The sequence below is a fragment of the Equus asinus genome, chromosome 1 (assembly GCF_041296235.1).
Source record: "Equus asinus isolate D_3611 breed Donkey chromosome 1, EquAss-T2T_v2, whole genome shotgun sequence".
Classification (NCBI taxonomy): domain Eukaryota; kingdom Metazoa; phylum Chordata; class Mammalia; order Perissodactyla; family Equidae; genus Equus; species Equus asinus.
The window spans coordinates 153,578,774-153,593,607 of NC_091790.1; the positions used below are offsets into that span (position 1 = coordinate 153,578,774).

Below are 14,834 nucleotides of genomic sequence, written 5' to 3' on the forward strand. Positions count from 1 at the left end.
AACGGACACAGTTTACCCTCACCATGTACCCTCCTTACCCTTCAGGAGGCACGAGCTGGCTTGTTCTTGGAAGCAGGCTCAACTACATTGATTCCAGGGACTTTATTTAGTTCCTTATTGCAGGCATTCATCTCTGGGAGGACTGCGGAGTCAGCATCGGGCACAGGACAGGGAAGGGGTGAGGCTTTGCCTTCCGGCATCCTCCCACTGCCTTTTCCCTTCCAGCTTGAGGCCAGGCCCAGGTCAATTGAACACAAAGAAGCATGAACAGTTCGTATTTCCCACATCAGCCAAGTCACTTCCTTAAAAAAAAACAAACTAAACAAAAATTAATTAGCTCCAACAGTCACAGATCTGCACCAGCTTTCTTAACAGCCAGCAGCTGGAAGGATCGTAAAGGTCGCCTAGCACAGCCCTCATCTGATGAGTGAATTGCTGGTTGGTTTTAGATCTGTTTGCCCATCTCTGGTGGGGAAGAATTCATTATCCTTAAGGCAATTCTGGTGGCCTGGGCTCTTCCTGGTAGGGAGCCCCCACCTCAGCTCTCTGTGCATCCATATCAGTCTTCCTTCAAGACTCAACACCTTGAAAGTAGGAAATAAGCCTCATAGACATTTATTTATTTAGCAAATGTTTGGTGCATGCTATTTTCAACAGGCATTTTCATTAGTAGGAATCAATTATTCGCCACGTGTACACTATCAGGTGAAAGTGGGTACCAAATTATTAGTCTCCTGGGGGCATCTTCCTGATCTCTCTGGCCTTGGACAGGTAAGTAGAGACGAGAATGTGAAGAACTTGTCTGCACATGGGGTTTAGGTCTGCAGCCTGGGAGGCGCTATCGAAGGATTTTGAACTGGGGAGAAAGATGATCACATTTGTGTTTTAGGAAAAAAAATTTTTCAGGGCCGTTTGGAGATTCTATGGGGGCAAAATTTAGACTAGAGGGAAGGAGACTAGACGGAAGGTTACTACAATGACGGAAGTAACGGACAGCAAGGGCCTGAACTCAGGTGGGGAAGTGGGATGGGGCAGCTGTGGGGAACCTGAGCAAGGGGTGCTGGTGCGCGGAGCCAGGATAGTTCCATGGGTTTGGACTTGGCTGGGTGGTGGCACCACTGACTTTCCTAGAGAAAGGGATTTCCCAGTTATGAGACACCAGAGAGCTACTGTTGCCACAGAACTTGGGAAAAGATCTTGCCACAGCCTCAGGTCTCCCGTGATGGTTAATTGCTTTGAAGACTTCATTCTCTGTTTTGGGTTTTTTTTGGCTAGGCGGGGGGGCGGGGGGGGGTGGGGGTGGGGGCAGGACTCCAAAAAAAGCATCTACTGCAGGGATTTTCTCAGAATATGGCTATGTTTATTCAAATTCTAATTAGAAATTACAGCCTCTAACCACACACAGACATCTCGGAAACTTCCAAATGTCCGTGAGCAGAAAAGGAGCCTTCGGAGAAGAGGACTCAGTCCTACCTCCCATGGTAGCATCTCGGGCAGCAAGGCTCACAGCTGGGGTGGCCTGAGGGTCTTCCTGGGGGAAGACAAGGCCAGTCTGGAGCGCCTGGTTTTCCACCCTCCCTATTTCTGTGTAGGAAACCTGGGGATGTTAGAAACAGCCCGAGATATTGGAGGGGAGTCCACAACAGGAGGACTTGTTCTTTTCTTCCTAGGGGAAAATGCCTAGGTCTGTCAAGAAGACCTGCAACGTGGTTGGATTTTAGCAGAAAATAAATTGCGAGGTGGTGCAGTTAGGCAGCAGGGAAAGGCCTGGAATATTTCCCAGGCTGCCCCTGTCCTGCTTTCACCTTGGAGTGTCAGGGCCCTCTGAGGATGACCCAGAAGCTCCTTTCCCTCCAAGCAGGGGTGAAACCATACACTCAGAAGGTGGCTGCAAGGGTAGCTGCAGAGCTTACTATGGGACTGCCATGGTGAGGACTGAAATGACCTTGTGGCAGAAATGCCCTAAAAACTGACCAGAGGGAACCCTAACCCAACTCCTGGGAGAAGCCCCAGCCCGAGGGATGGAAGGCATATCTAGGAGCCACAGTCGGGCTGAAGAGTAGGTCAAGCTCCCCCTGAGCGAACAGCGAGTCACCATAAGAGAAACAAAATCAAGAGCTACAACTTGACCCAGCTCTGGGTGTGGCTGGAGTAGGGATCTCAGCTTGTGTCCCCAGAAGCTGAGTGACGCCGGAGCCCTGCGCTGGGACTGCCCTCCGGACCCCACGCTCCTGCACGGTAGGTCTGCCCTGTTTGTTGGGAGTACCTTTCTTGGGCCGGGAAGGGGAGCTGGCTGCTCCTCTGTTAGGTAAGGGACATTCGTGCTGCCTTCAGGAACAGGAACACTTTACTGAAAAAAATGAGCAAGTCTACAGCTTTAGGAATGCTGTTTGTTTAAAGTAGTGAAGGGAAAGCAAATACACAAGCGGCTCACTGGGATCGAGAAGACCTCAAAGAGGAGCCAGACCAGACATGGAGCTCTCAGTCCCTGAAACAGGATTTTATAGCCAGCGCACCAGGGCCAGGGTCAGAAAATTCATTGGGAAGTTTGCTAATTTAAACAAGAACTGGCTTCTGAGTCCGCAGGAGCCTCGTCCATCTTTCCAGGATGGGCAATCACAGTGAAGAAAACCCCCGAGTGTCTGAAGCAATGGGAATTTCCTTCCTTCTCCCATTGCCTTCCGAGGCTGGAGCCTAGAGCTTCCACTCCCCCTTCCTCTCCGGCACCGCTCCAGACTCCAGGCTGCCCCCATGGATGAAGTGATTACAGGCCAGGACAAAAGCGGTAAAGCCCTGTGGTCTTCCTCTCTCTGCTCCCCAGTTGTCTGTCTTAGAGGCAATACCCCCTGTGCTCTCTCTCCCCATTTTCCCTTGTTTCGCAGAAGGGCCACTTCCTGGTGATTAAGAGCCAAAGAAAATCATCTTCTGGTCTTTACCTTTTGTCACAGGAAGACAAGCCCTTTGCATGGATGTGTGTTAACAGGGGATTCCCATTAGGGACTGTGCAAAGCCAAGACTATCGCCCACACGTGGACTGAAAGGACACGTTATCAAGAAAGAAGTGTCCTGGGAGACTGCATTAGTCAGCTTAGGAGAAATTCCACTGAGGTAACAAACCACCCCTGAATCTCAGTGGCTTCTAATGCTGCTATTTCTCACTCAAGTTACACAGCCTTCACAAGCTGGAGACCAGGTGGATGGAGGTGCCTTTACCTGGAACACTGCAGGTCTCATGGCAGAGGAGACTGGCAGGCATAGGCCACCTCGTAAAGCTTCAGTTTACAAGCTGCACAGGTCACTACTCCCGTTTTCACTGGACAGAGCAAGACATGTGGCCACTCCTGAGTTCAATGTGGTGAGATATAGAATCCTCTTGCGGGAAGGGATTACCAGATGGCAAAGGCCAAGTCTGACATCAACAGGCAGGATAGATAATGCCCGCATAGAGACGGGTGGAGATTTTGACCAGTGATACAGCCTGCCATAGTGTATACACAGCTAGTCTTCCCACTTCCCCAGAGCATGGTTAGGACCCCTTCGCTTTCTCATCCCACCCAGAGCTCTTGTGCTGTCAGGGCCTGGAGCCTCCTTCAGTATCTGGGTTGATAAGGGAGAGTTCCTGGTCCTACTCAAGTGGGTGACAGGGGCTGCTGGCATCCCCAAACCCGAGAATATGAGAATACTGTTGCAATTTCCAACACAGGGTGTTTGGTTTCTCCAATAACTCAATGGCAGCATAAGTGATTTAGGCTTCTACAGGCTGCCTGAGAATCTCCTCACCCACCTGTAGCTCTCTCAGGGAGCAAAGAATTTCCGAGTTCCAAACAACTGAGCATAATACGCTGCTGGAACAGAGGCAATGTAGCCCACAAGCATCACAGACAAAGCAAGAAGCTACGAGGCATGAATAGTATCTTCAACATCTTATATTTGGAAAAGCAGTTTTAAAAAAACACTTGAAAATACAAGATAAGGTAACAGTGACTTATATAAGTTTTCACCTTATATTGCTTGGCCATTTTTACATATAAATTATTGCTTACTAGCTTCGATAAATACACATCACAGTCATATATACAGAAGCAGAAAGCAAGAAATATGAGAAAGAAAATACTGTTAATGGCAATTCTGGTAATTCAACAAATGTTTCATATTTACCAGCTCTTATAATGGTGGAAAACTACGAAGTGTAGTCCCTGAGAAGTTAGGTAGACGCCCTGATTGCAGGTTTCCTATATGCTAATTGTTAACACAAGCTGACAATGTCACAGCAGTCCTAGTTAATGATACAGTAAAAGGCAAGAGTCTTTACTTCAGGTTATCGATTTCATCCCAGTTTTTAATAACAGTGTAATAGGAATACAATAAATAGGCTATGCAAATAAATATTACTCTGCTAAAAAACGTTTAGTATATACAGCTTTGCTTTATACAGTAGTACATTTTCATCTAACTTTTTGGCAACTTTTAAAAACTTTTCTTCCCCCACTACTATTTTGAAGCACAATGGCCCACTCATTAATAAGCAGGCTGAAATTTTAAGGACATGTCTTTGAAGCATTTAAAAGAAACTCCTTGTTACACAACTGCAGCGGACCCGGTCTGCCCCATTTTAATGTTTTTGCCTAGTTTCTGAGAAGCTTGGGTTAGTTGTGCCATTTGGGAGCACTAAGTTTGGGATTTGTGGCATATGTGATGGCTGTACCAGAACGACGGGGCTGAGGCAGGGCAACAGAAAAGCCCAGCTTCGGGCATCAGAAGTCACGGTCCCACTCTTTCATGCAACTGTTTCTCCCCCTGTGGAGGCGAGGATACATTAGTGCAACATCTTCCCCCTACCAGCTGGGAGGTGTGGGTTTTACTTTATCCTCACACTTCTGAATTCAATGTACATTCTGCCTGACTTGCTTGTGGAGTCTAGGAAAATGAATTTATTCTAAACATAATCAACGGTACTAGAATAACATGAAGGTAGGCCATAATATATATCACTACAACCATTTGGCAATTGTACAGATTATAACAAAGAGTGAACTTACAACACTGTACCCTTTGGAGCATCTGCTAATGTATATGGCAAAAAAAATTCAGAAAGGTTGCGATTTTGCCTACAGGAACTTGTCCTGTGCTAACTTCCAAGCAGGGCTGGTTTGCTGGAATGCTGAGAGATCCAAAGACCTGCGGGACTGTCTGAGAGCTGTGCTGCAGCAAAAAGAAGCCACTTAGACATGCCCCTGCACCACCTCGCTGGTGAAGATGGCAGATTATAGAAGATTCTCAGAGGGAATGGAGATTTTATGGATGATAAAAATCTAAGAGAGCTGGAAAGTAGCGTAGACATCTTCCAGTCCACCTTTCTAGCCAGAACAAAACCAATTCCAGAGGCTCTGACAAATATCTGGAGAGAGAATACAGCCCATCTTCATTAACAGGGAGCCGCTTAGGTCCTGCAGTGGCCTGTTCACTGTTGGACAGCTCAGATTTGCTGGAAAGAGCTTCCTGTTGAGCTAAATCTGGTCCCCACAATTCCGCCTGGAATTCTTTAATTCCAGATTTAAGTCTTCTCAGAGTTTCTGAAATTTCTGAGAGCTGCTGCCTGGGAAATCTCTGGAGACAGTTGTTAAATTTCAGAAGGATTCTGACATTCAGAAGACAGGGATGGAAAAGCAAATCTAAAGAAAATCCTCCTTTCCCTTTGCTGCCTGAGAGCCACGAGACCAGGGCTGGAGTAACAGTGAACAAGCACCATTTTCTCCCCAGCCTGTTTCCACCCACGCCACACAGGATACTCTGACTACCATCCAAATGTGTTTAAACATGATGCATGTGTGGATTCGTTTGGCCGTGTACATATTTGAAGGAGGTTTAAGCAGCAGGTGCTATGCTGAAATAGTTCTCCGTTGAAAATTAGTCCTGAAGAAGTAATGTTCTAGTCGGAGCAATGGAAATCTAATGTGAATAAAAATTTACACTGTAAAACAAAGAGACAATGTCAAAATGGCCTTACATGATTAGATGGGCCAAATGCTTCTCCCTAGCATAGAGAAAAGACCAGGACACACGCTTGTGCTGTAAGCCCACGCTATGTCCAGTAATCGCCACGGGGGGGCTCTGGTCCAGTGTTTGATTGGCCAGGAGAGAAGTCTGTTTTCCCTGGTTCCGATGGCTCTGACCTCCTCCAGTGGGTCTCATTCCATTCCCGGTAGCCTGGAGCATTTCTCTGAGGGACCAGCCCTGGATGGTGCCTTTCTATAAAACCCTGTTCATTTTCAGGAATGAAGTTCTACGTGCCAGACAGACACGGTTCCTTCCAGTGCTCTCTCCAAATCAGTGTGTTTCCTGAGCCCAGGAAACAGCACCGCTATCTAGGTGTCAGAAAGCATCAGACACACCTCAGAAATGAGGTGTTGATGAGACAAAAGGAAGCAGTTCTGTACGGGCACCTGAGAGATGCAGAGGCAGGAGTGGGGAGAAGTGCACCAGGATCCACGCGAGTGGAAAATGAAGGGACCTAATACACGAGGAGTGCCCTTGTATTCTAGCAGCGTGACGAGTATCTAGCTGGCAGGGGTGGATTTCATTGTATCCCACAGGCTTTTTGTTCATTTGAAGGTGGGGGGAAATCCTCTAATCAGTTCTTGAGAATAGCAAGAGGTTTTATTTACTGTAGGAGCCCCAATGGGTAAAAATGGGAATAAAAAAGACTTAAAAGACTCTGAGGCTTTGAAAAGAATGACAAATTATGGAAAGGCTCCATGCCTTGGTTGGGAGGTGGACTACAGACAGGACTTCTAAGTGTCCAGTGTAAATCAGACATTTGGATATTCAGGGTTCTTTTCATTTGCTGGAAGATGGGCAGTCCCCGCTACCTGAGCCCTTGCTCTTCTCTAGGGAGTGCTAAGCGCTCCACACATGAAAACCCACCTGACCTCCCTGTGCTGGCTGTTACCATTCCACACTGTGGGCAGGGAGCCTGCTGGAGTCATGCAAAACAGTAGGGTGTCATCAGGCACAAGAATGCAGACTTTTGTGACTGTGTCACCCCAATAAACAGTCACTGAGTACCTACAATGTGTCAGGCACTGTACTTTTTCAAAAATCACATTGTTCCCAATAAGAGATGAGAGCCTGCTTGCACATGTAAAGACAATCCCCGGAAATTATACAGTGAGTCAATTTCTTAAAGATTACTATTTTTCCTTATTGGCAAAGCAACTTAGTCTAACTTGCCTATAGTTGCAAATCAGTTGTGCTGAAACAAATTTCACCTGCAAGCGTACACGGATAAGTGATTGTGGATGCAAAGAAATGCATGCCTTGACATTTCCTCTGGAAATCAGAGCATGGATGCCAGCTGCTGGTCCTCACTAACTCCCTAGACACAAGTCGCTTTGGTGATGTCATAGTTTATATCCACAGAGACCATTCCTTCTCCCTGGAAATCTACAGATGCCATCACTGTCTTTAGATGTTCAAATGAGCTCCTCCTTTGACAGCCTATAAACAGCAATCTTCTACCAGGCAAAGTAAAACTTCTCCCTGTTTCATGCACACTTTTACTGAAATATTTGGTCACTGTATGACAAGACATGTTCTCTTGTCTTGATGCTGGCCCATCTCAAATTGAAAATTGGATTGGCTCAACCACGTGACCCTAAGAGACCAGACTTCTCCATTTCAAGAATGCTTCTGACTCTTCTTCTGCCTTCTCGTTCCAAGAGCAGCGTGGGGAGGCCTCTCCCCACCTCCGGTGGCTGACATCACTTCCTGAGCACGCTTTGGCTGGCTTTCCTGTGTGTGTCGTGTGATATGCTGATAAAACTCAGCAACTTCTTTTCTCACAGGAAAGCGACGTGCTTGGCACTGACATTCCCATAGCTCAAAGTGCTGCGGTTACAGGGAGGGGAGGCGGCGGGGCGGGGGCTCACACCCGAGGCTCGATCCTGTGTGAGAGCTCAAACAGGGCCTGCTGGCTGTCGATGACGTACAGGTGATTAACATGGGATTTCAACTCCTGGTGCTCTTTTGGAGACACATCACTTCCTATTTTTTGGAGGGAAAAAAAGGAGTCGATCTCAGGAGAGCAGTAATGCTATTTATAAACACCAGCAAAAGCCCACATTGAGGCTTAGAGTAAATCTACCAGGTAGACGCGCATTAGTCAGAATCCGAGCAGACTTCTTTATTCTAACAGTGGAGATGCTTGTTCAGCTCAGACTAGATTCCTCAGGTCAGGTAATTAGACTGGTAAGGTATTTGTTTTACCAACGTTTATATAGCATTTACGACCTAACATTATTAGTATTTAGTGATCATGTTATCATCCCCCTCGACAGAATGGCAAACAGCACAGACACACAGCAAGCAAGTGGCAGAGCAGGACTGGAACCTAGGCCACGTGTCTCCGAGTCCATGGTCTGAAGTCTCATGTCACAGCAATTGCCCATTTAAATAGCTTTCACTCACTCTTATATCTCAGTCTGCTATTGTCAGAAATCATTGCTACGCTGGTGAGCGCACAGACACAATAGTTCCTCCCCTCCCTTTTTATTTAAGGTTTTGTATGATCCTTTGGTGTCCTAAGATTTGGAAAAAAAAAAATTAAGGGACCAATTGAATGAACAGATTTCACATAACTGAACTTAAGGTATGGTTAACAGGCAAAGCAGGTTCCAAAAATTTGTGGATGGGCTAACATCTACCCAGCGGAGGACAAGGCAAGGGGGGTTTCCATTCCAAATCCAGGGTGGTTACTGAATCAAAGGGCCCCCAAGGCTTTAGTGCACTGTGAACACGTATGTGCCATGTTGGTGACAGGATGCTAAGGAACCAGAGACAAAGTAGCTGGGACAATGTGGCAAATGGGGCAAGCCCACTTCCCATAGTCAAAAACAAACCAAATCCAAAAAAACCCCCCACGAAACAAAAAGAACCCAAAACCTCAAGGCACTGGGAGACTGGCTAAACTGCACAATAATGTCTGTCTCACAATAATGAGACAATGTAAATGTGAGTGCTAGTGACGCCACTTCCTCTTCCTGGAATTTCAGATGGGAGAAGCAGGGTGTGAGACTGGAGCTCAGCTTGAGCAGAAGGATGGGGCCCGTGGGAGGGTGAGCATTTTAATGCAACAATTTTTTCTCTTGGTGAAAACCCGTTTTTTCCTCCCCCATGGCAAATGCATTTTATAATTTAAGGCTTGTACGTCATGGCTGGCTTGTAATTCTTAAGTTTACCAGACACAAGGCTTCCTGCTTTCACAAGGTAAAAGCACCAGGAGTTAAAGTTTTTCCTGTCCCACTTGCTTGAAAGTGACCAAAAAGCTGTATTATTCTATAGAATGCCTTCTTAGGAAGACATCAGACTGCTTTTGGTTTAGAAAACACGATGCGACAAAGATAATTTTGTTGTTAATTTTTTGGCCTTAAAAAGATGTCAGAATGAATGGCTGACAACTGACACTTGAATGGCACTTTACAATTTATGAGTGGCTTGATTAACAATATCTCATTTTACCCCAAATGCTGATACTGGTTTACCATGCCTATATAAACTGTCAAAAAGAATTTAGATAATTCAGTCCTACATCCAATTTTAAAAGATATATAAACATAGAATACGAATAGGCCTGCTAGTTATTTACATTTTTCCTTTGCTTTGTGCTATGCAGACTTACTCTCTGGTGATGGGAGGTTCAAGAGAGGGTCAAGGCCAGCCAAGCCAGTATAACCTTCCTGTCCACACTTGCAGGGTACATAAACCAGAGCCCCTTGGTAAATGAGACTGATGTCTTAGAATCAGTTGAGTACTCAAATACTTGGGAACCAAAGGAGGATGAAGTAAATATGAACCCATTATTCATCAGCAACATTATGCTTGTACATTTGAATTAATCTCCATGACAATGTTAATTTCACTGTTTCCATTATAACTGCATTGTACTTGTGTATTTAATGGAGAATTATGTAAGCACATTTCAAATGGTATTAATTGATGTTACTATTCGGAAAATTAGGTCCCTGTAATTCTACTTTTCAAACAGAAACTTTGTAATTCATACAGAAGTTCAATTGCTTTGTTAGGGGACAACATTGCCAGCCAAGATAGAAAAACAATTCTTAAGAATATGCACCTATCCTTAGGAAGTGGGATTTTGATTTTTCTACTTTATGTACATGCTATCTTGTTGAAAAAACTGTTTTACAATGATGCATTACTTAAAGTAAGTTTTACTTAATGGTCACCTTTGATTGATTTGTAATTATTAAACTCAACTTTCTATTTTTTGTTTTATTGCCCTTTTTGTCAATAGAATCCACATAAGCAAAGGAAAGGGTAGGGGCCAGGAAGTCAGGTAGACTCGATCTAAACAATGGCTGCATGAGTTAACCTCTCTGAGCCTCCTTTCCTGCTCTGCACGCTCAGGGTTAACAACCTCCAACCATCAATCACCAATACTGGTGTCAGGATTCCAATGCCCATGTGAAAGCTCCTTGAACTCAATAAAGTTGACTTCCTTTTCCTGTGATGTTTTAACACCATTTAAACATAGTATAAATTATGCCTGAAATTTAAAAAGGAACAAATGTTCCTACATACATTAGTCTCAGTGGGGAGTCTATACAAATGCTCAGAAAAATACTTTAGTGAACGGCACCTCCAGACGGGAAGTTTTTGTCGCAGAGGAAAGATGCTGGAAGGCTGCTTTAGGTACTTTTTCAAACTATATTCCTATTCCAGGAAGGCTCCAAGCAAGGAGGTTAGGGATGGGGTCATCCCTAGTAAACCCATTGGTAATTCTGAGCCAATGGGCAAGCAAACAAGACTTTCTGGGTCAGGGGTGGGGTGGGTAGCCTCTGATTATCTAAAGTCACTCTGCACAGTGTAAACTTGCTGCCATGAGAAGATAGAGATTGCTGTATCTTTTCTTCCTCTGCATCTCAAACATGCAGTGATGAAACAGAGAGAACATAGTATATGCATACAATATGCATATCATACTTCACAGGTTCAAATTTATTACCACCAAATACCTGGGATATGGGCAGAGTCTGTACCAATGAAGGGTAAATTTACATTCCACACCCGACTTCAATTACTCACCAAACTGGTTAGTCCTGCAGTGTCTCAGGGTTCGCACAGTGTCTGCAATCATATGCTGGAAGGTAGAGCAGGAGACGTATCAGTGGAACGGTCATTTAGGGTGTTGCTGAAGTAACAGTGCCTGCTATGATGGAAGGATATTTACACCCTCGGGTGTAAACTGAAAAGCTATATTTGGAGCTGGAACTTTAAATGATAATATTGAGCTTGGATTACAAGAGAATATTTAATCCTTGTCTGTAGAAACAGTGGCTCCCAGACCTGGTCGCACAGATTCTAACTAAGCCTTGGGAAAACACACTGTGAATAAATTCAGCACTCCCACCCGGTAGCTACCTGTCCAAATCTGCTTAGGCTTTTCACTTCAGGGATGTTTCACCTTCTCTCCATGAAGCCTTTCTGAGATCTTCCTTCTGAACTTGAGAGGCTCCATTCTTAACATCCCCACTGTTCTTTGTGCAATACATGTTGGCTTTGTGTTGTCATAACTGCTATGTAACTTTTCTCCTCCTCTAGACCAGGTACCACTAGAGGACGTCACATGCTCAGCCTACCATACATCATACACATTGACTCACACATACGAGCTGAATGGAGATAGGAATTTTTGTGGAATCAAAGACTCAAGAATCTCCAATGGAGACAGGAAATGAGATATTCGTGAAAGATAAACATTTTCTAAAACATCACCATCTTTACAGAGACTGTTTTCTGTTTGTAATTTACATTCCCTTCTAGTCTTCAGCATTCAACTTTAATTTCTTTCTTTAAAGTTCTCACTGATCTCTAGGCAGTCTTCTTAAACCCGCAGCTGCTTTGAGAAGACCCCATCACCTCATACTTGTGTCCTGCAACAGTCTTCTAACTGCATCATTTTCAGTTTTCCATGATGAAGAAAAGATAGCATTTAGGACAAGACCATTCACCGCTACTGTTCCTCCTAAACAGTTGCCAGAATAATCTCCAAACACTGTCGTCATGCTTTAGTCCTCTGGAAAGTCTACAGTGACTCTCTACTCTGTTTCACATCAAGATCCAAATGTCATCCTATTATTCAAGAATCAACATTATTCAGTATCTCGTCCTCCAAACCTCCCCAAAGGGGCTGTCATCTCTCATGTCCTGCTTATATCCAGTGGACACAGGCTCATCCATATACAGCAAACCCTCAATGAACTATTGCTGAAAGAATAATGTTAATACTCATTTTTTTTTTACTTAATATCTGGCAGAACTATAGAAACTATTTGAATATGACCTACTTATTAAATTATTCTCACAACTGTATTTCTAACATATTTCTACTCAATAGTGGAAAATTAAATAGGACAGTGCTTACAGCAGTGGCTCAAGCTGCATTTGTAAAGGAAATGAGACCTGTCTGTGAGTGTATTGTTAAATTTCCTTCCCCAAATTTTACCACTATTCCCAGAACAGTTCTCTTGTTGCTTTAAGCTATGGCATCACTTGATTTCTATCATGCGCCATTTGTGAGCTCACGCAAGGCTCAAGCTGACTCGAGGCTCAGTACTGAGTGCGGCATTGAAACCTGAGTCATGATCCTCATCTTCAGGCTTTCTGAAGGGGCTGGGGGAAGGTGTGGTAAAAGGTGATGCATTTAACATTGAGGGATAAGGAGAAGAAAAGGAGGAAGTATTTGTTTTTTCATTATTTAATCGTCTGAGACTGAAACATTCAGAGTTGCTGAGGCAGCATAGGGAACAATGGGAATCTTATTAGACCCAGTGAGCGCTTCTGGGTCTTCATGTCATCTGACTTAATGTGTTGGCCTGTATCAGCCAGATAAAGATAATACACTGAATTATCTGCAAGCTGGCTTAAGCTAATATCCCTCATGAGGAATTGGTTTCTCATAAGTTAATTCAGTTAGGTTCTATTGGTTCATTATTATGAAAGATGATCCTTTTTTAGCCTAAGTGAAACCCTGTCCTTTGCTAAGAAACATTCCTTGAAAATACTGATTCTACTAGGAAATTCAGTTTCATTCTCTGGCATCCAAGTATAACATAGGGCTATATCCAATGTACAATAGATTTTTGTCCTTCTAGAGAAAATTTTAACTTCACTCCTCCTTCTCTGTGCAAGGAAGGGGTCAGGATGAGGTGTGTTGTATCTTAAGTGCCATCTGCTTTGAGGACTGGGAATTCACTCATACTACAAAATCTGCTCACTTTCGAAATGATGTGCTAGCAAGCGCCTGAGGGTGCATGTGTGCGCTATGGGCCTGCTGTGTGCATGTATAACTGCACTCATCTTCTAGCTGTCTTTTTTTTTTTTTTTTTTAAAGATTTTATTTTTCCTTTTTCTCCCCAAAGCCCCCCAGTACATAGTTGTATATTCTTCGTTGTGGGTCCTTCCAGTTGTGGCATGTGGGACGCTGCCTCAGCGTGGTCTGATGAGCAGTGCCATGTCCGCGCCCAGGATTCGAACCAACGAAACACTGGGCCACCTGCAGCGGAGCGCGCGAACTTAACCACTCGGCCACGGGGCCAGCCCCTTCTAGCTGTCTTTTTAATACAAGTTCTCTTCAGGAATTTAAAATTTAAAATGGAATATTACTTATTTATGCCATGTTATTTCCTTAAACTTTCTTAAGGAATTACGGGTACAATTATTGACCCTAATAGAAGTACCATGAGTTAGTCTTTCTCTGTTTCAGTCCCAACAGTTAGTTTGAAGTCTTGGCACATATGCAAGCAAGACCCTGGACTACACTAGCTTGCATTAAATGGCTTCCACTGGATTGTTGGGAAAATCAGGGGAAGACCAGAGAGGCTGGTGAGAATGAAAGAGAGAAGGGTGTAGGGATCTTGCCATTGCTCTTTCCCAGTTGTGCCTTTATGGAATTGTCCTCTCACTTCGGTAGAACTATCTGAGGGGAAATGACATAATGTTAACCAAAGCCCTGGTTCACTCTGGGGAGAAGGTCAACCACCAGTCTGCTCTTAACAATAGACAACAGTCTACTTATAAAGAGTACAATTGTTCTCCTATGTCCCCTCTGGGTTAGTCAGAAGGAAAGTTACCAGACTTTATAGGGAATTCCAATTGGTGTGACACAGCTCATCCCACATCTTCACACATGTTCTCTAAAGCTTATTTGGCGTTCTTAACCAAATGTGTTGGCCAGGATTTGAAGTAATATAGACCAAAGCCTTCATATTCCTGTAGTCATTTCATTAATACCAAACACTGGAGATTAACCTGCCTAGAGACTAAATGTTAGCGCCAACAGCCTTTGGTTACAAATAAGTGCCCTGTGATCTTCAGAGCATTACACAGTGATGCAGAACAAATCTCTAAAAGAATAAGTACAAAATCTCAACTCTTTTAAATACCCATTTCCAGCTATGTTGGTTTGACTGCTCTATCTAAAACAACTGAGCTCTGATTCCAAGGCACTTAGTGCCGAGAGAGACTTGAAAAGTTACAGACATATTTACTTTAAAAATAACTAGCCATGAAGTGATCACCCTCGAGTGGTTAAAACGGAGCTATAGCAAGATATTCCAAGATGTCTGTCTTCCAGATTCCAGGTGCTTGGGTTTTCAGGTTGAACAGGGGTTCTGTGCTGCCTCATCCTATGTGTGGTGAGTTAACCTGACAATTGGAGCAGGGCACTTAGGAGGCAAAGGTCAGACGCCAAACCTCGTTTGGACTCTTCAGTTTGTACTGTTCTTTGGTCATGGTCTGTGGCCCCTGCCTCACTT

At 44.3% G+C, this 14,834-nt stretch overlaps 1 protein-coding gene across 4 annotated transcripts in view; it reads right to left on the minus strand.

The window, feature by feature from the left end:
* Positions 1 to 3,908: 3,908 nt before the first annotated feature.
* Positions 3,909 to 14,834, minus strand: part of RAPGEF5 (Rap guanine nucleotide exchange factor 5) — a 227,598-nt gene continuing 216,672 nt past the window's right edge. For all 4 annotated transcript variants that reach the window (XM_014830572.3, XM_044766055.2, XM_070510112.1 and 1 more), the window contains 2 exons: positions 11,104 to 11,158; positions 3,909 to 8,043 (listed from right to left, as the gene is read on the minus strand). In XM_014830572.3, the coding sequence (XP_014686058.2) occupies positions 7,925 to 8,043; positions 11,104 to 11,158 (174 nt within the window). In that variant the 3' untranslated portion in view covers positions 3,909 to 7,924. The remainder of the gene's footprint in view (positions 8,044 to 11,103; positions 11,159 to 14,834) is intronic.